This window comes from Schistocerca gregaria, chromosome 1, assembly GCF_023897955.1.
Source record: "Schistocerca gregaria isolate iqSchGreg1 chromosome 1, iqSchGreg1.2, whole genome shotgun sequence".
NCBI lineage: Eukaryota > Metazoa > Arthropoda > Insecta > Orthoptera > Acrididae > Schistocerca > Schistocerca gregaria.
The window spans coordinates 869,435,644-869,462,509 of record NC_064920.1 but is presented as its reverse complement, the minus strand read 5'-3'; the positions used below and the strand labels follow the sequence as shown (position 1 = coordinate 869,462,509).

Here is a 26,866-nt window from a genome sequence, read left to right as displayed (position 1 = left end):
GTGGTGTTGGCCGTCAAATGGCGCTAGCTGCGCAGCATTTGTGCACCGCCACCGTCAGTGTCAGCCAGTTTGACGTGGCATACGGAGTTCCATCGCAGTCTTTAACACTGGTAGCATGCCACGACAGCGTGGACGTGAACCGTATGTGCAGTTGACGGACTTTGAGCGAGGGCGTATAGTGGGCATGCGGGAGGCCGGGTGGACGTACCGCCGAATTGCTCAACACGTGGGGCGTGAGGTCTCCACAGTACATCGATGTTGTCGCCAGTGGTCGGCGGAAGGTGCACGTGCCCATCGACCTGGGACCGGACCGCAGCGACGCACGGATGCACGCCAAGACCGTAGGATCCTACGCAGTGCCGTAGGGGACCGCACCACCACTTCCCAGCAAATTAGGGACACTGTTGCTCCCGGGGTATCGGCGAGGACCATTCGCAACCGTCTCCATGAAGCTGGGCTACGGTCCAGCACAGCGTTAGGCCGTCTTCCGCTCACGCCCCAACATCGTGCAGCCTGCCTCCAGTGGTGTCGCGACAGGCGTGAATGGAGGGACGAATGGAGATATGTCGTCTTCAGCGATGAGAATCGCTTCTGCCTTGGTGCCAATGATGGTCGTATGCGTGTTTGGCGCCGTGCAGGTGAGCGCCACAATCAGGACTGCATACGACCGAGGCACACAGGGCCAACACCCGGCATCATGGTGTGGGGAGCAATCTCCTACCTTGGCCGTACACCTCTGGTGATCGTCGAGGGGACACTGAATAGTGCACAGTACATCCAAACCGTCATCGAACCCATCGTTCTACCATTCCTAGACCGGCAAGGGAACTTGCTGTTCCAACAGGACAATGCACGTCCGCATGTGTCCCGTGCCACCCAACGTGCTCTAGAAGGTGTAAGTCAACTTCCCTGGCCAGCAAGATCTCCGGATCTGTCCCCCATTGAGCATGTTTGGGACTGGATGAAGCGTCGTCTCATGCAGTCTGCACGTCCAGCATGAACGCTGGTCCAACTGAGGTGCCAGGTGGAAATGGCATGGCAAACCGTTCCACAGGACTACATCCAGCATCTCTACGGTCGTCTCCATGGGAGAATAGCAGGGTGCATTGCTGCGAAAGGTGGATATACACTGTACTAGTGCCGACATTGTGCATGCTCTGTTGCCTGTGTCTATGTGCCTGTGGTTCTGTCAGTGTGATCATGTGATGTATCTGACCCCAGGAATGTGTCATAAAGTTTCCCCTTCCTGGGACAATGAATTCACGGTGTTCTTATTTCAATTTCCAGGAGTGTATTTTTCCCATGTGGAAGTTTCTTTCTATTTTATTTACATCATTTATTAATTATTTACATTTGTATACTATCCACAGTCTACTATGATTCAACTAGGACATTTGCACCCTTGGTCGAAGATTGTTTGGTTCCATGTCTGTATGTTGTGCTGGTGTGGACACTCTTTTTCCTTTTTGGGCACTTCCTCCACCCTTTAAAAGGTTTTAAATGACTTGCATGGACAATAGTAGTTCGTGTGGGCAGTTGCAGTTTAACGTTGACTGGTGACGTGATCTCAATAATTTGATAAGGGCCTTTGTAGTTTGTTACTAATTTCTTCGTTTTTCCTTTTGCAATGGATAGGGTTGACAGCATCACCCACTGACCGATTTTGTAATTTGGATATTTAGCGTGGGCATTACCTAATCTTTCCCGTCATTCCAAAGTCTTTGTATTAGATTTTTGAATCTTTTTCCATACATCCTTCATCATTCAACAGAAATCTTTTACTGTTTCTCCAGCTTTTCCGTTTTTCAGCCTGATTACATCAAAAGGGGACAGCATTTCTCTCCCATAGACCACTTCATAAGGTGACATGCCAGTTGCTTCATGCGTTTGGGTGTTTTATACCAACACAATTATTGGTAAATACTTATCCCAATTAGAATGTTGTTCGTTAATATAATAACTAAGCAGCTTGCCAATTGTCCAATGAACTCTTTCTGTAGATCCATTGCATTGAGGGTGTAACAGAGTTGTGCATAATTTACGTATTTTTAGTAAGTGACATAGCTGTTTCATTAATTCAGACATAAAATTAGATCTTTGATCTGTGATAATAGCTTTAGGTGTGCCAAATTTAAGTATCCAGTTGTTAACTAAAGCTTGGGCAACTGTATTTGCTTGCTGATTTGGGAGACTCACCGTAGCTAGATAAAGTGAAAAGTGATCAATAATTGTAAGAACATACTTATTACCAGCAGGTGTTTCATGAAATGGTCTATAGATATCTACTCCACAGATTTTAAATGGGCATGAAGCCTTGGGGAGCATCTGTAAGGGTATTTTTAAATGAGAAAGTTCAGCTCGTTGTGTGCACGAAATGCAATTATGAACGTAGTACGCTACATCCTGCTTTCTGGTTTGCCACCAAAATCGCTCTGCTATGCGTCTCTCGGTTGTCCACTGTCCACCGTGTCCTACAAGGATATGATCGTGGACCTCTGCCATTATTTCTTTTCTAAGGTGGTGGGGAACAACAATTCGCAGTCTAAGTTTTGTTTTACGGCATAATACATAATCTTAAAAGCAAAATTATTTTTGAGTTGCGTATTTTTTGCATTCTGTATCCTCATCTTGTGCCTTTCTCCAGTCGTCAGTATCTCAGGCTGTTGCTTCCAAAAGTGCTATTTTCCAACTTAGGCAATCTGCATTTGTGTGTTTTTTGCCTGGTTTATGGATAACTTCGAAATGCATTTTGGAAAGACATAGGGCCCAATGGGTGAGATGACTAGATGGATCCTTTAACCCAAGCAACCATTTTAAAGCTGCGTGGTCTGTAATAACCTCGAATTTCCTACCATACAAGTAGCATTTAAAGTATTTTATGCCATAAATAACACTTAACAATTCTTTCTCCGTTGTGGAATAATTTCTTTCTGCCATTGTTAGTTGTCTCAAAGCATAAGCAATGGGGTGTACCGTGCCATTAATATTCTGACGCAAAACAACTCCTAATGAATGACCACCCACGTCAGAGGATAAAATAAATTCTTTTTTATAATCTGGGTAGGCTAATACTGGACTGTGTATTAACGTATCTTTAAGGGTTTGAAATGCTGATTCACAATCTTCAGACCAATGAAATTTTGCACCCTTTTTCAATAATTGGGTTAAGGGTCAGGCAATTTCAGCAAAATTTTGTACATATTTTTGGTAATACGTCATGAGACCAATGAAACGTTGTACTTACTTAATGTGTTGTCATGTTGGGAAGTCCTTAACTGCTGAAATTAATTGAGGATCTATTTTAATTCTTTTTTCACTAATGACATGCCCTAGGTATGGGTAAGAAGAATGGGTAGCTCTGAGGGATGAAGTAGTGAAGGCAGCAGAGGATAAAGTAGGTAAAAAGACGAGGGCTGCTAGAAATCCTTGGGTAACAGAAGAAATATTGAATTTAATTGATGAAAGGAGAAAATATAAAAATGCAGTAAATGAAGCAGGCAAAAAGGAATACAAACGTCTCAAAAATGAGATCGACAGGAAGTGCAAAATGGCTAAGCTGGGATGGTTAGAGGACAAATGTAAGGATGTAGAAGCTTATCTCACTAGGGGTAAGATAGATACTGCCTACAGGAAAATTAGAGAGACCTTTGGAGAGAAGAGAACCACTTGTATGAATATCAAGAGCTCAGATGGCAACCCAGTTCTAAGCAAAAAAGGGAAGGTGGAAAGGTGGAAGGAGTATATAGAAGGTTTATACAAGGGCGATGTACTTGAGGACAATATTATGGAAATGGAAGAGGATGTAGATGAAGACGAAATGGGAGATACAATACTGTGTGAAGAGTTTGACAGAGCACTGAAAGACCTGAGTCGAAACAAGGACCCCGGAGTAGACAACATTCCATTAGAACTACTGACGGCCTTGGTAGAGCCAGTCGTGACAAAACTCTACCAGCTGGTGAGCAAGATGTACGAGACAGGCGAAATACCCTCAGAATTCAAGAAGAATATAATAATTCCAATCCCAAAGAAAACAGGTGTTGACAGATGTGAAAATTACCGAACTATCAGTTTAATAAGTCACAGCTGCAAAATACTAACGCGAATTCTTTACAGACAAATGGAAAAACTGGTAGATGCGAACCTCGGGGAGGATCAGTTTGGATTCCATAGAAATGTTGGAACACGTGAGGCAATACTGACCTTACGACTTATCTTAGAAGAAAGATTAAGAAAAGGCAAACCTACGTTTCTAGCATTTGTAGACTTAGAGAAAGCTTTTGACAATGTTGACTGGAATACTCTCTTTCAAATTCTAAAGGTGGCAGGGGTAAAATACAGGGAGCGAAAGACTATTTACAATTTGTACAGAAACCAGATGGCAGTCATAAGAGTCGAGGGGCATGAAAGGGAAGCAGTGGTTGGGAAAGGAGTGAGACAGGGTTGTAGCCTCTCCCTGATGTTATTCAATCTGTATATTGAGCAAGCAGTAAAGGAAACAAAAGAAAAACTCAGAGTAGGTATTAAAATTCATGGAGAAGAAGTAAAAACTTTGAGGTTCGCTGATGACATTGTAATTCTGTCAGAGACAGCAAAGGACCTGGAAAAGCAGTTAAATGGAATGGACAGCATCTTGAAAGGAGGATATAAGATGAACATCAACAAAAGCAAAACGAGGATAATGGAATGTAGTCAAATTAAATCGGGCGATGCTGAGAGAATTAGATTAGGAAATGAGACACTTTAAGTAGTAAAGGAGTTTTGCTATTTAGGAAGTAAAATAACTGATGATGGTCAAAGTAGAGAGGATATAAAATGTAGACTGGCAATGGGAAGGAAAGTGTTTCTGAAGAAGAGAAATTTGTTAACATCGAATATAGATTTATGTATTAGGAAGTCGTTTCTGATAGTATTTGTTTGGAGTGTAGCCATGTATGGAAGTGAAACATGGACGATAACTAGTTTGGACAAGAAGAGAATAGAAGCTTTCAAAATGTGGTGCTACAGAAGAATACTGAAGATAAGGTGGATAGATCACGTAACTAATGAGGAGGTATTGAATAGGATTGGGGAGAAGAGAAGTTTGTGGCACAACTTGACTAGAAGAAGAGATTGGTTGGTAGGACATGTTTTGAGGCATCAAGGGATCACAAATTTAGCATTGGAGGGCAGCGTGGAAGGTAAAAATCGTAGAGGCAGACCAAGAGAGTTAATTAGTTAGTTAGTTAGTTATATTACTTGTTCCATGGATCATGAACACGGTTCTTTCGTAATGATGTGGAACATGTCAAAGTACACAAGATTCATTTATCCCAAATAATCATTGTTAGTCTTATATATGGTACAATTGTTAATGCTTACTGTATTTATTTGTCCTATGTCTAAAAATTCCTCTATGGAGTAGAAGGAGTTGCCATTCAGGAATTCCCTTAACTTACTTTTGAATGCCGATTGGTTGTCTGTCAGACTTTTGATATTGTTTGGCAATTGACCAAAAATCTTTGTGGCAGTTATATTCACCCCCTTCTGTGCCAATGTCAAATTCAATGAACGGTAGTGAAGGTCACCCTGTCTCCTAGTATTGTAGCTGTGGACTGTGCTATTAATTCTGAAGCGATCTGGGTTACTAACAACAAATTTCATTAGGCTGTATATATATTGTGAAGCTACTGGCAATATCCCTAATTCTTTAAATAATTGTCTACAAGATGATCTTGGATGAGCCCCAGACATTATTCTGGTAACACGTTTTTGTGCAATAAATACCTTCTTTCTTAGTGATGAATTGCCCCAAAAGATGATTCCGTAAGAATACACTAAGCAGATTCAGAAGGATGTAGGTTACAGTAGGTACTGGGAGATGAAGAAGCTTGCACAGGATAGAGTAGCTGGAGAGCTGCATCAAACCAGTCTCAGGACTGAAGACAACAACAACATGCCCTAGGTATGAAACCTCTGTCAATGCAAAACTACATTTTTCCATATTTAATGTTACTTTAGCTTTTCTAAGTCTCTGAAAAACGTTACACAGACACACAGCATATTCATTAATGTCTTTGGAGAATACAGTAATATCATCTAGATATATGCAACATCGCTGAGTTTTGAGTCCTCACAATACTCCATTGAGTAGTATTTGAAAACTTGCTGGTGCGTTTTTCAAACCGAAGACATTCTTCTAAATTGCCAGTGGCCTCCTGGGGTAGAAAATGCTGTTTTATGCCTATCTTCAGGTGCAACATCCAATTGATGATATCCGATACGTAAATCGATTGTTAAAAAGTATTTACTGTTACCCAAACTGTCAATGACATCTGTCATGTTTGGAAGAGGATAAACACCTGAGATAGTTTGTTTGTTAAGGTGTCTGTAGTCACAACAAAATCTATATCATTTGGTACCATCAGGAGACTTCTTTGGAATAATTACAATATTTGAATTATAAGGCAAATCAGAATATTCTATAATTCCATCTTTTAGATGCTGTTCTAAAACTTCATCCAGTACTGGCTGTAAATGATGCGGAACTCTATAAGGCTTCCTATAAACTGGGGGGCTATTTCCTGTTGGGATCCTATGCTGTGTGATATCTGTTGCTGGCAGTGGACTTCCTGCATTACATAAATCCTGGAACCCAACTAAAACTGCTTCTATCATGTCTCTATTATTTCCTTTCAAATGCTCAATCTTCTGGCGTAATGCGGTTTTATAGGCATCTGGTTTTTGACCATCAGTAATATCTGACCAAATGAAATCTTCTTCTTCAAAAGTACTGACTGTAGCTACTAATATTCCCTTTTGCAACTCTTTGTCCTCCGCTCCAAAATTGTCAATATGTACCAGTACTTTTCTTTCTCCCTCAATGTCTTGAACCCATACAACACTTCTACGTACAAACAATGTGATACATCTAATTCTTCATTTTCCTCTTATGGCTCTATTAGACACATTGTATATGTAGGTACCTCAGGGTCAACGTTCATCCAGAAAAGTTTTCCTGAGCCAAATGGTATCTTATCCCGCGAATCAACCTTCAAGGATGTTGCATGCAGTGTAGTTGATTTCACCTTCCGGTTGGGTAAATCTTGCGGCAACGAACCCTTTGCAGTGGTGTCATCTACCTGAAACACTATTCCGCTAAGTTCTACACTTTGCTATCTGAGGTCAATTTCAGCATGATGTTTATTCAGGAAATCCAGCCCTAGTATCATGTCATACCCGTCAGTTACCTTTGTTTCCACTTCTACATTTTCTTGAAATTGTACACTGTGAATATAGAAAATCAATTATGTAAATCCTAATGACTTCACTGTACCTCCTCCTACTCCACTCAATCTATACCTTGGAGGGTCATATTTTTTTTCTCCAATGCATTCATTACTCACTGTTTATACATTTGTGCTTGTATCCACCAGTATCCTTGCCTCTTTATCCTGTATGGTAGCAGATAACCAGCATTCCACCTTCACATTCCCCTTAATGGCATGAAATTTTATTGAGAATACCTGGCGGCGGCTCTGACATTCCCGTTTGAGGTTAACTGATTTCTATTTCCAAAACCTTTCTTAAACCTGCATTCCTTGAATGTGTGATCTATTCTTTGACAATTAGTGCATTGAGGATGTCTTCATTTTTTGCTATATGTCCCTGTCGATCACACCTAAAACATAGTACTCCTGCTGAAAATACATTTCGCTTCTCCTTGTATCTGGTGGCAATATCTATTTCTTTGAAAGCCATTGCCACAAACAGAGCATTCGCAAAATTTTTAGGAAACTCTGCCCTGACACAATGGGATGTTTCAGAAGGTAACCCACGTAAAAATGTATCCAGAGCTCTATCTTCTGCCTCTTGTAAAATAACTTTATTTGCTTCATCACTAGTTGTCAACTGATAGGTGTTAATATTAACTTTTCTAATCCTATCTACAAAGCTTTCTAACAACTTGTTTTGCCTCTGAGTGATAGTGTTTAATTTTTCCCTATAAAATATACAGCTGTTCTGTTTTTGAAAATGTTTAAATAATCCTTTCTTCAGTTCCTCAAATGTTGGAGCATTCCATAATTCTTCATGGTATAATACATGTGCTTTAGTCTCTCCTATCAATCTTAACCTTGTCATTTGTAAGAGCTGTTCATCTGACCATGATCCTACCTTTGCAGCTGCTACTAAATCATAAAAAAAAGCTGTTATGTCTTCACCAGGTTTTCCTGAAAAAGGAGTTACAAAGGCTGCTGCTGAGGAATCCAGGGTGGGAGGGATTGAACCGGTTTGTCTAACCTCACACAACTGTTTAAATAATGCATTATTATCATTTTTAAGCTGTGCTATTTGATTAACTAAGCTCTGAATAGCTTCCTCAGTAGAAACTGCTTGTGGTGCTGACTCTGACTTTGTACAATTTCGTCTCATCATTTTACAAACTATTAGTTACACAATCTTACTACACTGAATTAAAAAGATGTTTAAATATTTTCGACCAACTCTTAAAATTATGAGGGAAAATACACGACTGCTATGCAAACCTCTATCCTTTCATGCATTAAAAAATACTAATGGTGGACCTCTGGTGACTGTCATTCACACCTCATATTGAGCTAAGGGTTTTTTCTCTGACACCAAATGTAACTGGGTAACCTCTTTTGATGCTAGTCAGTTGTCAGGATGAGCATTACTGCAAAGAGCATTTGATTCTAAAGCATTATGTCAGAATGAAAAACACTAAATTAATTACTTTTCCTCTCTTAACAACATGTGGGCAGGGTAGGTTCTTCCTTTGATCAGGTATGAGGTAGAATGAAACAGAATCTTTACATAACTTCTATTGAAAGATTTGTACAATGGTTTCTTTACTGGATTGTTCTGGCGTCTGATTACGCCTGGCAGTGTGTATCTTGTGTTGCCATCTCACCCAGTTGACTGAAGACGTGCATCGTGAGGTGGCCTGTTTAATTATTGAGAATGAAGTCGTGAATTGGATGGTGATGCCTTGGATGTGGCTTCTCAGTGTTTCTCTTCTCTAAGCGGCCGCGTATGCTGTGCATTAGCCAGTGGAGCGGCGCAGCGTGACGAGGGAAGGCCAGTGTCCAGACTCGAACAACGGACTCCAGCTTGCCAGTCTTCAGCTGTCAGATCTTCATCACCAGCTCACAGGTGACTGCTGATGTGAGGCTGTCTCTTTCTCATCCTCACGAGCCACCCAGTTACATAAAAATCACTCTTCAAATAGCTTCTAACTTCTGTCTTCTGGCAGCGAGGCTGCTGCTTGCTATTCCATTACACCGGTGGACTTGGTGGTTCTGTGTACGATGTAGTCTCTTCCTGCATGATGGTCTTCAGCACCAACTGAACTGTACTGGAACTGATCTCAAATCGAAACTGAACTGCAAACTACTGTTGGGCCCACTGCATCTCATGTATTTATTTACTTCAGTTCACTGCAGGTGAACAACTTCAAGGTCATTGTCTCTTCTGTCACATTGAAAAGCTTCTCGAAGAATCTTCTTAGCATCGGTCATTGGCTCTTGGAATGTAGGACAGGGCCTTTGATCACATGTGACAATTGAGAAATACATGAGCCGGTCGGGAGATGGCCTGATGGCTGAATTGACAGCTTCCACTTATGTGGGGTGGGCGGTGGCTTCTCCTGAATGTGCTGACTTGCAAGCGCCGGCCGTTGCCACTGCTGCTCTGCCTGCTGTTTGCCAGTGTGTAACTCTTCTAAACTAAACTAAGTTTTTCATTTATTTTCTAATTTTTACTTCACTTCACATTGATTTCACTAATTTATTTACCTATCTTAAGTACCACTCAACACATGTAAAGGATACCATTCTATTTTTTGAGAGTGGTGAAGTTTTCAGAACTTGTTTTTTATTTCAAACTGTCATGGTTACCACACATGAAGGACCTGAGTGCATGGACCCAGAAGGCACTTAAGATATTGAAGTGTCTTAGCCACATGTCCTGGGGAGTGTACAAAGCATGCCTGCTCCAGTTTCATAGGGCATTTGTGAGTTTGCAGCTACACTATGGGTGCACATTGTACAGTCCAGTTAAGACATTCATACCTGAAGATCATTGGCACTGTATCTCATGAGGAGATCAGGCTGGACATGGGTGCTTCCAGAACCAGCCACATATTCAGTCTCTATGCTGAGGCTGGGGAACCTTCATTCACAATCTGTGTGTCAAGCTTATAAATTCTCCACTGCTCTTAATTCACTAGCATAAAATACTGTTCTTCAACCAGCTAAGGCATGGATTTTCTTCAGTTATCCTTGAGCAACAAGGCCATTTGGTATCCACATAAAGCATGCACAGTAGTTACTTAATGACAGGCAAAAGCCAATCCAAACTGACTGTCAGTCTGGTTACTTCAAAATATTGTATTGTATTGTAAAAGCTCAAAGAAATTTTAGATTTAGTGTGGTACAGGAGAGGGTGCACTCCTGCATCTGTTTTTAATACAATATTTTATGACATTTTAAATGTGCACCACAAATGTACAGCTGTATTTACAGATGGGTCTAAACAGGGGGACTCTGTTGGTTGCTCTTTTGTTTCCTCTGATTGTACCCTGCAGATCTGATTGACTCAAGACTTCAGTGTTTTTGGTCTGTAATCACACATTCATACATTACCTTGTGGGTCCTGTAGCAGATGAGATGTGTTATGGCTGCTGAATTTCTTGTCTGTTCTGACTCCCTGTCTAGCCTTCACTTTCTACAACATTTGTACCCTGCAGATAAAGAAGTCCACAATATCCAGGATGCTCTTCTCCACCTACAAAGGTTGGGAGGGAGGTGTCTTTTTGTTAGGTGCCAGGCCACATGGTTATTAAGGGAAATGAAATCACAGATGAAGCAGCCAGTGACACATGTTGCAATACTCATATAGTTCATTGTAAAACCCCAACATACTATCAGATCACTGTTGAGGTACAGAGTCATGCAACGAGAAGAGTGGCTGTAAATGACAGATGATATACGGTATCTGGTAAAGTGAACAAGTCAAACTCAGCCATGTTGTACAGCCTCCCACACATGTAGCCGGGATGAGGTCCTTCTCACTTGTCTTCTCCTATGACACAGCCGTAGATACGTACAGCTATTGCTCCTGGGATACTACCCTCTAATGTGTAGTGCTTGTGGCATACAGATCATGGTGTGCAACATTCTAGTAGACAGTTTTTTTTGTATACAGACAGGTGGGCAGCAGCTCATTTGCCAAAAGATTTGCCCTATACTTCAACTGACACTCAGTGAAATGCCTGACTTGTTCCCTAAAATTACATGGTGAGTTTTTTAATGTGTAATTAAGGTGGCTGGCTCATCCAAAATACTTGTAAGTGATTGGCAGGTAGTTCCCTGTGTACTAATTGTAGAGTTTCTCTTACATTACTTGTTTTTTAACTTTACAACATTTCAATTATTTTACATTATTTCAAGGGATGTGAGGTAGTCTCCACGGATGATCATGAGTATGGTTGGGATAAACACATTCCTACTAATTTTCATATGACACACACACACACACACACACACACACACACACACACACAAAGATACACCAAATCAGCCTTGTTGACCATAGTATAAAAACTGGCCATATTGTGGATTACATCAAAATCAAGGTATTTAAGCAATATTCCTCCTCCTGGTGTGATTAAGGAGGCCATTAAAATTAGGATTGAAGATGATCTAATTAAAAAATATTACATAAATTGAAGGTGGAGAGTACAGAAAGGAAACGAAAAGGAAGGAACTATTGATGGCAGCAGCATTGGACCTTTGTGCGCAATCAGTGGTGACAAGTGAAAATGTATGCTGGACTGGGATTCAAACCTGGGGTCTCCTATTTACTGGGCAGTTGGGTTAACCACTGCACCATCTGGACACAGCATGTATTACAACTGCATGGACAGTCTCGGCATGCCTCTCGGCCGACCTATAATTGTGCAGACTATCTCGGCATGCATGTCGGCTGACCCACAACTGCGCGGACTATCTCAGCATGCTTCTTGGCTGAAACACATTCCCATTTAGCACCACATATCCACAGTCGCCATCCATGTCCTCCATGCTCACTACTTTCAGGTTCCCACAGGAGGTCGAATGTGATAGTGCATCCATGCTGAAGGTGATGAATTCATTGCCCATCAAGGTGAATCAATTGTATGAATGTGTAGTGTCTGTTCTTTTGGACATATTGGACATGTCCAAAAGAATGGGCACCATGCATTCATCTAATTAAAAAAGATAGTGCTGGTTGCTGCCACCCTGACCACCACTATGGTGGTTGCACAAATAGTGGTAGGAACTGGTTGGTGGAGGGTAATGGCAATTCATATGACAAGGGTGAAACAGCAGTCATGAGGGGCCACCTGCAAATGGAATGAGTCTCTTTGCTGAAATGTTGTGGAGAATTTGTGATTCAGGTGGATGCCCAAGAATTTCACAAGTGAGAGACACACCATAAAATAATTGGACTTCATAGTGCTGCAGATCTTTTTCTGTTTTATAACAAACACAATTTAAACATACTTTACACAGAAATTTATGGCGATGGCCTAACTGTTGACAATGACAAGAAAGGAACTGCTGATTTTCTGAAAACTTCACAACATGGATTTGATATAATAACAGGTACCTATAACAGTATCTGTGACATAAAAAGAAAGCAGAATGGAGATGGAGTGATTATGATAAGTCAAGATAAATTCAGGAATCAAGTACTGAAATTATTTAGAATGATATAATTCATTATGATCACATTCCCATTGGATAAGAAAAGAGTGATGAAAATGAATCAATTTCGTCCTTCATCCCTTATCATGAGACAATTGGATGACATATGTGTCTTTCAGCAGCAAAATGATCTAGACAAAACTTTTTCAGTGAATAAAGCTGCTCAAACTATGGAAAGACTAACTACTGAGGACTGGAATGGAGTGACACACATGTTCTGGTATCTGAAATGAAGACTAAATTGTGTTATTATTTGTGATAGAGTGGAAGATTTGAAAATTTACATTTATGCTGAGTTTTATGGGTAAAAATGGACAAAATATTCAACAACTGGCATTGTGGTAAAGTGCTCTGATGGGGAAATATCATGGACAAGTCAACTGCAGAAGGTAGTAGCTACAATTATAACTGAGCCAGAAAGTATTTGAGCAAATGAAGGAGCTGAACAATTAATTGTGTTGTATTGCTCACAAAATGAATTAGTTGAAATACCAAAACAATTTACAACCCTTTACATTGTGCCATTGTATTAAAACTGACAAAAAAAAATTAATATCATCAACATTCAGCACATATAGAGATCTGATTTTTATGTGTTCATGAAAAGTTTCTGAACTGCTAAATTATGCTGGTGCATGTACATGGGAAGAATTAGTTGCCTGATCTTTTGATTAAGTCACTTTGTAGTAGACCATTTGTAATGACAGAAAAAAGACCTGCATAGCTTTCAAATTAAGTTATGTTATTCTTGTAAAAAAGCACAATTTAGGCTATGAGCCAAAGCAATACATTTAATATTGTACAGCATTACAGTGCCTTATGTGCTGCAACAATTAGGGAACTATTGATGATGCCTCCCTTTACACTAACATCCCTCATGCCCTTGGCATTGCTGCTACTGAACACTACGTTACTCATTACCTGACTGACTCCAAACCTACAACCTCCTTCCTGGTCACTATGACTGACTGTATCCTCACCCATAATTACTTCACCTTTGAATGCATTACCTGCAAACAAATCTGTGGTATGGCAGCAGCATGGCCCCGTCCTATGCCATCCTATTCATAGACCATCTAGAGGAAGGCTTCCTAACCACTCAGAATCAAAAACCCCTTACTTGATTCAGATTCACTGATGACATCTTCAGGCTCTGGATTGTCGATGAGGACACACTCCCCTCTGTGTCCAGAGACAGTGGTCATATCTGAGTGAGTTGTGCTTGCATGAATATGTATATGTTGTCTACTTTACAAGAAGGCCTTTTGGCTGATATCTCACATGCTTAGCAGTCTTCTTGTTGTTCCTGTCTGTGACTCAACATCTCCTCTGTAGGGTGAGCAGCAACCTGTCCTTTTCATAATATTGTCATGGAACAATTTTTAATATATATAAGTCAATGAGGTGGCAGGGGTATAATACAGGGAGCAAAAGGCTATTTACAGTTTGTACAGAAACCAGATGGCAGTTATAAGACTGGAGGTGCATGAAAGGGAAGCAGTGGTTAGGAAGGGATTGAGACAGGGTTGTAGTCTCTCCCCAATGTTATTCAATCTGTATATTGAGCAAGCAGTGAAGGAAACAAAAGAAAAATTTGAAGTAGGTATTAAAATCCAGGGAGAAGAAATAAAAACTTTGAGGTTCGCCGATGACATTGTAGTTCTGTCAGAGACAGCAAAGGACATGGAAGAGCAGTTGAATGGAATGGATAGTGTCTTGAAAGGAGGGTATAAGATGGCCATCAACAAAAGCAAAATGAGGATAATGGAATGTAGTCGAATTAAGTCAGGTGATGCTGAGGGAATTTGATTAGGAACTGAGACACTTAAAGTAGTAAAGGAGTTTTGCTATTTGGGGAGCAAAATAACTGATGATGGTCGAAGTAGAGAGGATATAAAATGTAGACTAGCAATGGGAAGGAAAGTGTTTCTGAAGAACAGAAATTTGTTAACATCGAGTATAGATTTAAGTGTCAGGAAGTCATTTCTGAAAGTACTTGTATGGAGGGTAGCCATATATGAAAGTGAAACATGGACGATAAATAGTTTGGACAAGAAGATAATAGAAGCTTTCGAAATGTGGTGCTACAGAAGAATGCTGAAGATTAGATGGGTAGATCACATAACTAATGAGGATGTATTGAATAGGATTGGGGAGAAGAGAAGTTGGTGGCACAACTTGACTAGAAGAAGGGATCAGTTGGTAGGACATGCATTAAGGCATCAAGGGATTACCGATTTAGTATTGGAGGGCAGCGTGGAGGGTAAAAATTGTAGAGGGAGACCAAGAGATGAATAGACGAAGCAGATTCAGAAGGGTATAGGTTGCAGTAAGTACTGGGAGATGAAGCAGCTTGCACAGGGTATAGTAGGATGGAGAGCTGCATCAAACCAGTCTCAGGACTGAAGACCACAACAACAACAACAACAACAACAAGTTACTGAGCAGCAAATACCTGCAAGAGGCCGTAAGTTCCATGACACTCTGTGTGTTTTGTGTGTGTGTGTGTGTGTGTGTGTGTGTGTGTGTGTGTGTGTGTGTGTGTGTGCGTGTGTTTCCCCTGGCATTAATCAAAGACAGACATCTGTTGTCAGCTAGGCAATTAATAGATTCTTACTGTTGACATATTTGATTACTGATTTATCCAAAGTTTTCTTAAGCACTATACATTATTAAGTGCAGAAAACAAAAATTGTTTAATTGTTGAGTATTGTGCAATAAATACAAAGTTATTTAAGGTCAGATTTTTTCATTAATCAAATGTTTGTGTGATATTAAAGGCAGAATAGAATGCTGCCTGGAAGTTGGATTCCAAATTGACTGATTACTGACGAGAGCCTGGATTCAGTCTGGCTTTGAAAACTAAGAAATGTTCCACCAGCATAGCCATATCTGGACAAATTCAGCTCGAGATGTGATGTACGCACACACAATACCAGAAATTGTCGCTTGTTGGATTTTCCTTTCTCAGGACTTGCTGTTGTCCATAATAACTATAAACATTTGGGCATAGAATTTTTCAATTAGTTACCATACTCAGCTCGTACAGCCCCATTTAATAAATTCAAGAGTGTATTGCAAAATTGGTTAAAATGGAGTGAATTCTGTATAATTGAAGAATTCCTAGGAAATACTCATTATAATATAAGCTTTTAATAAGTGATAAAGAAATGTTTTCAATTCTTAAATAAGCTAAATAATTCTGTGTGTGTAAGTGTTTATTAACTGTACTCCATTGTAAACTTTGAGGAGGCCAGTTGTATGAAAAATAATTAAAGATGAATAAAAATATTCTATTCTATCCCATTCTAATTTCAAGATTTTGTTCTTTCTGTTATAAGTAACCAGACCAATGGGGAATGAGGTACATAGCACACTGTAGTCTGTGTATGTAAGTATTTATTAAATGTACTCCATTGTAAACTTTGACAAGGCCAGTTGTATGAAAAATGGTGAAAGACAAATAAAAATATTCTATTCTATCCTATTCTAATTTCAAGATTTTGTTCTTTCTGATATCAGTAACCAGGCCAATGAGGAATGAGCTACATCAAACACCGTAGTCTGCAGATGGACCTTGCCTTTCTGTGCATCTTTCAAGTTTTGATAGCTCAAGAAGACTTTAGCTGCAGTGTCATGGAGTCTCCAGGAATTAAGGCTACTGGATTATTTAGTTTAAGCTCCATGAGATCCTCGTCAGTGTGTTGCACAGGCAAACTAAGAAAGCAACTACTATTGAGTGTTATTCTGTGCGGAATGAACATTCCACGCTCCGTGAATTACAAGAGAAACTTTTATTCAGTACTTGGTTCAAGATCTTTTATGACCAGTGACATTTTTGAGTCAAACCAAATAACAGTTTTTTCTGGACACTAAATGTATTTAGTAGTTTTCATTGAAATCTCTAACTTATTTAAAGGCTAGACTAGGATTTAAATGTTGGTAGCCAAGTGACTCCTGTACTTAAGACTTCCAGCAGATCAATTATGTATTCCAGTCAATACAGATACCATCACAGTTCAGATTAATTAATGTTGATAGCTATCTCAAAGAGCCATTTCAACAAATAATTATTCCAAAGTAGGGTCATCTTAACGTGAATGATTTTGGTTTAACATGCTACATGCAGAGACTGTCTGGCAGGAAGAAAAGCAGTAAGTTTTTGTTTGTTTATTTGACTGATTTCCTTTTTGGGAGGAAATGTTGCAATAAAAGGAAAAATGTTTGCAGGTTTACTGTAAAGTGCTATTTCATGGTATTTTTTAAAGATACATATTTTTTATAAAAACTCTTTGCAATTCATTATGTTACTAAATAGTTTATATCCTGTGTATAAACCATTCATAAATGAAACTCTGTTTGCCAGATTTACAAATTTTGGAACACCATTTACAGCACATTTACACATGTCATGTGGATTTATAATAATCATTGCTACTTGCCATGTACCTAACAGAACTTATCAATCCCTGAATGTAGATATTTATAAAATTTATAAGAAAAGTTGCTAGTAAGGAATTTTGAAAAATTTTCTTATGAATTGGATGGCTTCCTGATTTCTTCTGTTATACTAGAAGGGAGTTTGTTGAGTATTTTCTCACCTGAGTACATATCCACTCTGACACTAGACAAACGGGCAAAGTCTGTTCTTTTGGACATGTCCAAAATAACAGATACCATCTTCATGTATATAGTTAAGGCTCACCGGCCATTTGACCGTCTTCTGTGCTGATACACAAACAATGCCAGAACTCTTATAGGAATCGGTAAATTTGCGAGTAATGAGTGTAATGGGCAGGGGCAGGAGGGGGGGGGGGGGGGGGGGGGGTTGCGGTGTGTGTGGGTGGCGGGGGGGGGGGGGGGGGTATCCCCTGTGTCCTCGGTGGCTCAGATGGATAGAGTGTCTGCCATGTAAGCAGGAGATCCCGTGTTCGAGCCCCAGTCAGGGCACACACTTTCAACGATCCCTGTTGACGTATGTAAATACCCGTTTGCAGCTAAGGGTATTCATTTCTTTGTATTGCTTTAATTGTAACTAATTTTTGTGTTTTGTAAGGTACACAGTTATACATTTCTGTACACTTGAAGGAACATCTCAATCTCTGGACCACCTGACAATATGATTAAGATCTGCATGGATGATTATGCAGACATTTTCAGATTATATTTAATTACCGATAATATAGTCATCTAAAAAAATTAATAAAAAAAATAAAAATAAAAAAAGAGGTTACTGTGAACAGTCTGTCAGTTAATTGATATACAACTCAAACAGCAGGAGTCCTAATACACTTCCCTGGGGTATGCCTTAAGTTATTTCTACTTATCTCAATGACCCTCAATTTGAGATAAAATGCTTTATCCTCCATACCTAAAAATTCTGAGCACAGTCACAAGTTTAATGTTATACCTTGTAGGACCATGCTTGTGATACTGTGATACTGTGTCCAGTGCTTTTGGTAGTCAAGGAATACAGTGTCTTCCTGAAAGTCTTGTCAATGGGTTTCAGTATGTCAAGTGGGAAAACCATGCATGGGGGTTTCACAGAAGATGTTTTTGAAGTAGATGTTGATTTTTTGAAGTACAAGTTGATTTACATGGAATATATCATTCTGTTAGAGAATGGAGCTAGTTTAATAATTTTGGTTTCAGTAAGTAGTTTTGAATAGCACGAGCAAATCAGCAGTGCAGTTAAAATAATATAGCTACTAAATGAAATTTTATTCTGTGCCTTAGAAAATCTGCAGTAGCAATAAGCACACTATTCATAACTTTTGTGCTCTTCAAAAGAAATTATTTATTGAGTTATGTATTGGCCATTTAGTAAAGAAAGCAAACATTTCTGTATGGCATTACTAAAAGAGTTTTCTCCATTTTGTTCATGGTAACAATTTTCTGATTTGTTATAATTCACTTTAAATTCATATTGCTGGAGATAACTCTTTAAAAATAATGCCGTATATTGTTGATCAACAATATGTAAAACAAAGAGTGAATGATAAGTTGGATGCACTTTGTTTCGCATCTTTGCCGTAACCTCTTATTAATCTCTTTATTCCTTGCCGTTTAAGTACACAAATTTAAAAAAAGTCAATAATTCACTGTTTAAATATGTGTATTTTTTCATTAATTACTATCTGTTGAGTTGTATCTTATCTATTCATTCTCATTGTTTCACATATTACTGTTCATATTCATATCTCTGTCATTGAAAGTTCTGCGCCATTAATCTTTCCTATTCACTTTTAGGAGGCATCAGCTCGACAACCAGCTATAAGAAGAACTTCAAATAATGGACCCAAAGGAGGAGTACTAGCTGACCCCATTCCTGATGCAGATAAGGCTAAGGACATCAAAACACCACACATCAGTAAAGATCTTGAGTAAGCACATTATATTATCTGAACACAAACTGTGCCATCTTGTCAACAAGACATCAGCATGTACAAAACAGTATCCATTAAACAGGTGTCATCCATTCTAAGCCAAACACTTTGAGGAGAACCCTGGGTGGAAAAAATGTAAATTTAGTGAACATACAAAGAGAAAATTAGCTCCATAGCAGGCAACAGTAACTGCTTTATCCAATGGTGGTCCCATGAAGGGGGTTTGTGAGTGGGTTTCTGAACAGAGGGAGACTTTATAGAAAGCTGTGTAGAAGTAGATTATGGGAAATGAAAACATAAATGGTGTCAATGAGATATATAAAGTGATCAAAGCAGGGTAACAACTATATATTGTGACAGGTAAAATAATTTTTTCTATACACACATCAGACTGAAGAAATAGTTAAGAAGCAAGATCTACAGGTGTCAGGGACTGATTTAAAGAATTTAAAAAAAATGCTGAATTAAAGAAAAGGACTGACAGCATTCAATTACAACACTCAAGTCCATATATTTAAATTAGTGTAAACACACAAAAATATCATTTGTAGGCAGTGATTTCATCAATTTTGGAATAGACTCTAGACAGAAAGGTTATTTTCTGAATGTTTTGTCTACTTTTAAAGTAAAAGCCATGGTACTGCCAGAGACATGTGTCACAAAATCAACTATTAATCACCCTGACCAAATCTGTACATATACAAGCATGAGTGTTACTAGAGAAATATTGAACACTGACTTTTGTTATCACACAGCTCACAATATCAGTTTCATAATGGCAAATGTGCAATGCTCAAATATGTTTCTCAATCACTAGTAGATGTTACAGAGACCAAAACTTTTTTCTTTCATTTTTTGGGAGAACAGACTTTGAAAGATATTGATACATGTGGAAACACAAATGAGAGATATGATGCTTTTTTGATCTTTTGTTTTGTTGTTGTTATTTGTTATTTCTCCAAAACAATTATAAATAATGAAAACAAACATAAAAATAACAGGATAACAATAGGCAGATATCTTCATAAAATAAATGATGGAAACTTGACACAAATCCATTAGCTTATATAACTGATCAAATTTTTATATATACAAGCATGTGCTCTACTCCAGAATTATTGAATACTGGATTTGGTGATCACACAGCTCAGAAAATCTGTCTCAAGAAGAAAATAAGCTACACTCAAACATGTGTTTCTCAACCAATACTGATTGTTGCAGTGACTAAATCATAAATTGTTTTGTATTGTTACTGGTAAAGAGTTACTTGGTAAAATACTTGTGCATGTGGAAAAAATGAGAACTGTGAAAATTGTATAAATATTTTTTCTGATTATTTTGCAAAGTGCTTTGTCTAAAAAAAATGAGAAAATAATTACAACACACGCAAAAATAACTACATGTAAATATAGAACAAAATATCTTCACATGGGAAATGATTTCCTCATGAAAAATACGTACAATGTAATTTTCTGGCTAGTATAAGAAAATTATACCTAAAACGAAAAAAAAAAAAACAAAAAAAGATATTGTATAATTATATAAGAACATAAGCAAAATGAAAGCTATGTGAAATGTTCTAAGGATAGAGACTAAAAAAGAAAAACAGTGAGAGCATCAGAACATTAAGCTTCTCTAAAACTCATGGGTAATATTTGATTGTAGGACACACACACACACACACCTGCACACACGCATGCTCGCACACACACACACACACACACACACACACACACACACAGAGAGAGAGAGAGAGAGAGAGAGAGAGAGAGAGAGAGAGAGACTGACTTAATGTGGATTATGGAAACAGTGTATAGTAAATCTAAAACCCTTTTATTACTGACAGTCCTTGTAATAGACCAATTATTAAGTCTGTTTTCATATCCAGATTCTTAGAAAAAAAACTCAAATAAAAATTCTCTTATGGATATATGCAATAGTTCAATGAAAGACTGTATATTTCCACAAAAATTAAAACAAAAAGATGCCTCCATTCGAGAAATGATGGAGAACATAAGTGTTAAGATATAAACTGAAACCCATATGAGATTCTTCCAAAGCAGTAGAAAAATATTTCAAAATTAGATGTATGAGTTTCATAAAAAAGTTTACTTCATTTCAAGAAACTAGCATGGCTTCCACACAGAGTCTTCTTTTCTTGTTTTTAAGTGACACTTTAACAGCAATAGATTAGAAAGAGCATATTGTGTCAATATACCTTCACTTTCAAGAATCTTTTGAGGTTATAGATTAATGTATCATGTATCCACTAGAGAATCTGAGGAGCTGATGGACTAGCATTAAAGTCCATATACACTGAAGAACCAAAGAAACTGCTACACCTGGCTAATATCATGTAGGGCCTTTGGGAGCACACAGAAGTGCCACAACACAATGTGGCAGGGTCTCGACTAATGTCTGAGGTAGTTTGCAGGGAACTGACACCATGAATCTTGAAGTGCTGTCCATAAGCCTATAAGAGTAGGAGAGGGTGGAGGTCTCTTCTGAACAGCATGTCGCAAGGCATCCCAGATATACTCAACAATGTCATGTCTGGGGAGTCTGGTGGCCAGCAGAAGCATTTAAACTCAGAAGAGTGTTCCTGGAGATACTTTGTAGCAATTCTGGACATGTGTGGTGTTGCATTGTCCTGCATGAATTGGACTAGTCTGTCGAAATACACAATGGGCATGAATGGATACAGGTGACCAGACAGGGTGCTTATGTACATGTCACCTGTCAGAGTCCTATTTAGACTACTCAGTGGTCCCATATCACTCCAATGGCACATGCCCCACACCATTACAGAGCCTCCAGCAGCTTGAACAGTCCCCTGTGATGCTCAGGCTCCATGGATTCATGAGGTCATCTCCATACCCATACACATCCATCTGCTTGATACAATTTGAAATGAGACTTGTCCATCCAGGCAACATGTTTCCAGTCATCAACAGTCCAATGTCAGTGTAGATGGACCCAGGTGAGGCATAAAGCTTTGTGTTGTGCAATGATCAAGGGTACATGAGTGGCCCTTCAACTCCAAAAGCCCATTTCAATGATGGTTTGTGGACTGACACTTGTTGATGACCTAGTATTGAAATCTGCAGCAATTTGTGGAAGTGTTACACTTCTGTCACACTGATCTATTGTCTTCAGTCAACGTTGGTCCCAGTCTTGCAGTATGTTTTTCCAGCCACAGCGATGTCAGAGATTTGATGTACTGGATTCCTAATACTCATGATACACTCGTGTAATGGTCATATGGAAAAATCCCCTCTTCATCACTGCTTTGGAGATACAGTGTCCCATTGTTCATACACTGACTATAACACCACATTCAAACTCGCTTAAATCTTGATCACCTGCTATTGTAGCAGCAGTAACTGATCTAACAACTGCCCCAGACATTGCCAACGACAGTGCCATATTCTGCCTGTTTACATATCTCTGTATTTGCAAACATGCATATATCAGTTTCTTTGGCATTTCAGAATATAAGCAGAATAGGAAACAGACAGTTGAAATTATGTATGAAGATGAGAGTAATATATGCCCCTACTAACCTAAAGAACAAAATCTAAAATAGTGCATCCAACAAGTCTCAGTTTTAGGGCCTTTACTCTTTCTGCTCTTATAAATGGCTTAGATGCACCATATTTTGCCATAAAAACACTGCTGTCTATTAAAATTAAAACACAATGAAAGATAGCACCTGATCACCTTCCCTCTGTATTCTTGCAATGACCACAGGAGCGTCACTATGCTATTTGCACTGATGTCCTATTTTATTTATTTTGATGACTCCCTCTCATCATGGTTTGATTTTTGACAACAAATGTTGAGGTCACATTGGTTTGCTAATGTGACACTTTTCACCTGAGGATGCTATTTTAATGTACCGAAACCAGTTGTGACTACAAACAAATTCCCAGTGATAGCTGTTTTGCTTTTCATTTTACTTCCATTCATTATGAAGTTTAGTGGCTGTGACTGCTTGCATTAGAAACTTCTATCCAATCATTTGACTATGCAAATGTGTAATGCACTTTGTGTCAATCTGACATATGTCACAGTCTTAATGGCTGATGGTGTAGATTAAATTAGCTTATGTCACCAATGTACTGCTACAAGAAAGTGTACTAAATATTTCCATAGCGAAGTTGAGAAGGGTAACATATTTTGAAAATTCAAGGTGTATATCAATGAACATTGTACACAATATATACTTAACACAAGCAGAAGTAGTCTAGCAATATGGTTTGACATTATGTGGAATTTTATCCTCTAGAAAATGCAGTTTCTTAGTACATCAGGGACTTGTAAGAGCCCTATAACATGTAACATCAGAAATCTAATGTGAACCTTTATACAAAAAACTGAAAGTTATTCCATTTCCTTCTGTGTATACCCTGCAATTAGTTTTATTCGTAGGTAGTGGGGAGCAGGCATAGTAATTATGATGATAAATTATCACTTGCAGTCCTGTTACTTACTATGAATGCTCTTATTCTTGTAACATATACACAATGCATTTAGCATAGAGCACGTACTACAGAGAATTGATCTGCCTAAGATACAGTTCTTCGTACTGTGGTAGGGCAGAGATATAATTGGGAGTAGAGTCAGTGGTTCTATGTCCCGACAGAGCAATTCCCCCCCCCCCCCCCCCTCCACCCATCCCCCACCCCTGTCAATAGGAGTGGAGCATGATGACTGGTGTAAATCATGATGCTGGTCCTGCTTCTGATGGCAAGGTTCAACATATTGTAGTCCACCAGGTGCATGGGTGGCGGTAAAGATTGGCTGGCCCATGATGACATCAGCAGGGCCGATGGGGTGGTGGCAGTGTCCATTGAGGTGTTGGTGGCTGGTGGTGTGTCATCTGGTGTTGTTGCAGCTGTCTGTCTACTGGCTGTGGTGTCCAGAGTGTCAGTCATTGTTATGAAGTGCTCTGTGGCTGGCATGAGCAGCTAGCTGTCCACAGAAAAAGTGGATTGCAGACCAGCTGTGTTGATCGTAGGCAGAAGGGAGATGGAGTGTTCTAATGACCTCGAGACCATGCTATAGCCCAACTATCTATTGCCAAAGTTGGCCCCAACCATGAGTAGTGAGTCGTGCAGCATTATGGAAATGCCATCTGGGGGTAGTCTAGGCTGACTGTAAATTGGCTTGAGGTACCTGGAACTGGGGCCAGTGGAGGGTAAACACTGGGTGTATCCACTAAAGTTCATGCCAGTTTTATGTGGTTTAGTGACACTGTTGTCGTTTTTTTAGCTTGCAAGATATCAACAGTGTTTGTTCCTCGTTTCAACACCTCGTACAGGCCACTGTATGCAGGGTGGAGTGCAGGTTTGGCAGTGTCAGTACTGAGCATGATGTGTGTACATGATTGGAGCACTTTGTGTATAAAGATGGACAGTTTGGTGTGGTGGGGTGACAGTGGGATGTTACAAGGTGGATGTGGTCCCTGACACATTTTACTAGATCTGGCAGGTAGAAGTGCATGGTGGTTTGGATGCAGACTCTGCTGGGATGGTGATCGGTTCCCCATAGATCACCTCTGCCAGCGAGGCATCCAGATCTTATTTATAGGTAGCTAATATGCCCAGCAGCACCCAGGGGAGGGCCTTGGTCCTCTTCTGGTCATGGCATAAGAGCACTGTCTTGAAGGTGTGGTGCCACCATTCCAAAACGCCATTGGACTGAGGATTGAGGATGGTAGGCCATTGTGTAGAACCGGTGGCACGCAAAGAGGCAGCAGAGCTCGGAGAACAGTGTCAAATTGAACTGCCAGCCCTGGTCAGATGTCACGGTCTCTTGGCAGCCAAAGTGCTGCAATCCATGGCGTGATGAAAGCTCAGGTGATGGTGTCAGCCAAGATATCAGTGAGAGGTGCAGCCTCCACCCACCAAGATGTCCTGCCTATGGCTGACAAGATGTACTTGTATCAATTTCAGATGCCAGCTGAGTTGGCAGTGTGGTAATGTCAGTGTCTATGTTGACTAGGGAGTACGCTCAAAGAAGATTGTCATAGACAAAGAGCCTCACACCATTAGAATGTAGACACAGAATGTGATTAGTGTTGTCATGTTTCGTAAAGAGGTGGCCTGAAGCAGGGTTGCAACCTGAAGCACCTGTATCAGGCCACTATACTAGCTTGGGTAGCTGTAGGGTGGATGACAGCAGTGCACTTTGGCTCTGAAGTGGGCATGGAATCAGCAGGGGCGGTGCGGCCAAATTGGTGCAGCGTCCTGGCCAGGTGAGTTGTTGTGATGCTTAGGCATGGGTCGATGGCTGGGCATGAATGCAGCAAGTGGTTGTTTACATTCTACTACAAATGAGGTGCCTGGGTTCATTGTGGCATCTGTTTGTTCATGCCTTGCTGCATTGGAGTCTTGTGAGGCTGCTGTAGGCATGGCGTGGAAGGGCTCGGGTGAGTTCAGAGCAGCTCAGTGACTGTTGGTGGCTGGGCGCTGCACAGTGAGTGTAGCCCGGGCTGGCTTTAGATGCAACTTGAGTTGGCATCAGCACTGGAGCCAATGCAAGTGTTTATCAAGGCATGATATTTTGCAAGGGCAAGCATCCAGTCAGCAAGGCATAACCAGGCTTCCAGCAGTTTGTTCTCATGAATTAGCATGGCTGTCTGTACATTTTCAGGCAGTTTGAGAAGCCATAGTGACCAGAGAGCATGATCTGGTAAGAGGTTTCTGTCAGTTTGGAGGCATAACTTGTGGCAGAGTGCTGATGGGGTATCGTTACCCAGCAATGTCAGCAGTGGCTAGGTGGAGTTGATCAGGTGAACACGAGAGGCGCTGTAGTATGAGTGTCTTCACTGTCTCATATCTGTCAGTGGTTGGTGCGTACAGTAGGTGGTTGTTGGTAAGATCAGTTTCAGTGTGGTGATGGTTCAAAAGGACCAAAAACTTGTTGTGATCATCTGTGATTCTGGCTGACTGCATCACAGACTTGCAGAACATGAACCATAATTTCTGAGAATCAACTTGTAGCGGCTGCAGAGGTAACTTGCTGTGTGGCCAGTGGTAATCTGCCTGGTGATGAGGGGCTGGGACCAGTATGAAGTTTTTGTAATAATGTGGAGTACATGTTGTGAGTTTGTGAACACTGTCTGTTGGCACTGATAGAGGTGGCATGTGGTATTGTGGTGTGGAGTCATGGTAGGTATGTCGGTAATGTGGGTGTCATGACCATTTGGCACACGACCCGGCACTGATCTCATGGCTGGCACATTGTCATTTTGGAGGACGGCATCATAGTGGGGTCACGAGTAATATGGGGCATTGGACGAGTCCTGGTTGGTGGCAATTGTAGTGGATGGTGCATCGGTGTAGGTCACCCAGTGTGGCATCTGTTTTAGGTACTCCTCGTGTTCCAGTGATGCATAAGCCGTAGTTGCAGCCAGGATCGCCGTATTGATATGCTGTGGTTGCAAGGTCTGAAAACCCTATACAATTGCAGGTAGTTGTGGTGTGCCTGCTTGTTGAGTGACGTCATGTGGCAGGCATGGTCTGGAGTGTGGCATGGCTGTTGTTGGTGTGACGCGAGTTGTGACCCGGCCGTAATGAGTGTGACGTCATCCAGGTATTGTATGGTATTGCACAGAACGTAAAGTTCAGATGTAGGCCATGGAAAAACATGGTCTGGCACATGATGGTCCCTTGTAGGATGAATTTGTCCACAAAACCCATAAATATCGGTTCTGTGCAGTGGAAG

General features: G+C 40.1%; 1 protein-coding gene across 3 annotated transcripts in view; it reads left to right on the top strand.

Moving 5' to 3' along the window:
• The window catches only part of LOC126273200 (cGMP-dependent protein kinase, isozyme 1-like), a 365,331-nt gene that overhangs the window by 94,343 nt on the left and 244,122 nt on the right, over positions 1-26,866 (top strand). For all 3 annotated transcript variants that reach the window (XM_049976745.1, XM_049976753.1, XM_049976759.1), the window contains exon 3: positions 18,999-19,132. In XM_049976745.1, the coding sequence (XP_049832702.1) occupies positions 18,999-19,132 (134 nt within the window). The remainder of the gene's footprint in view (positions 1-18,998; positions 19,133-26,866) is intronic.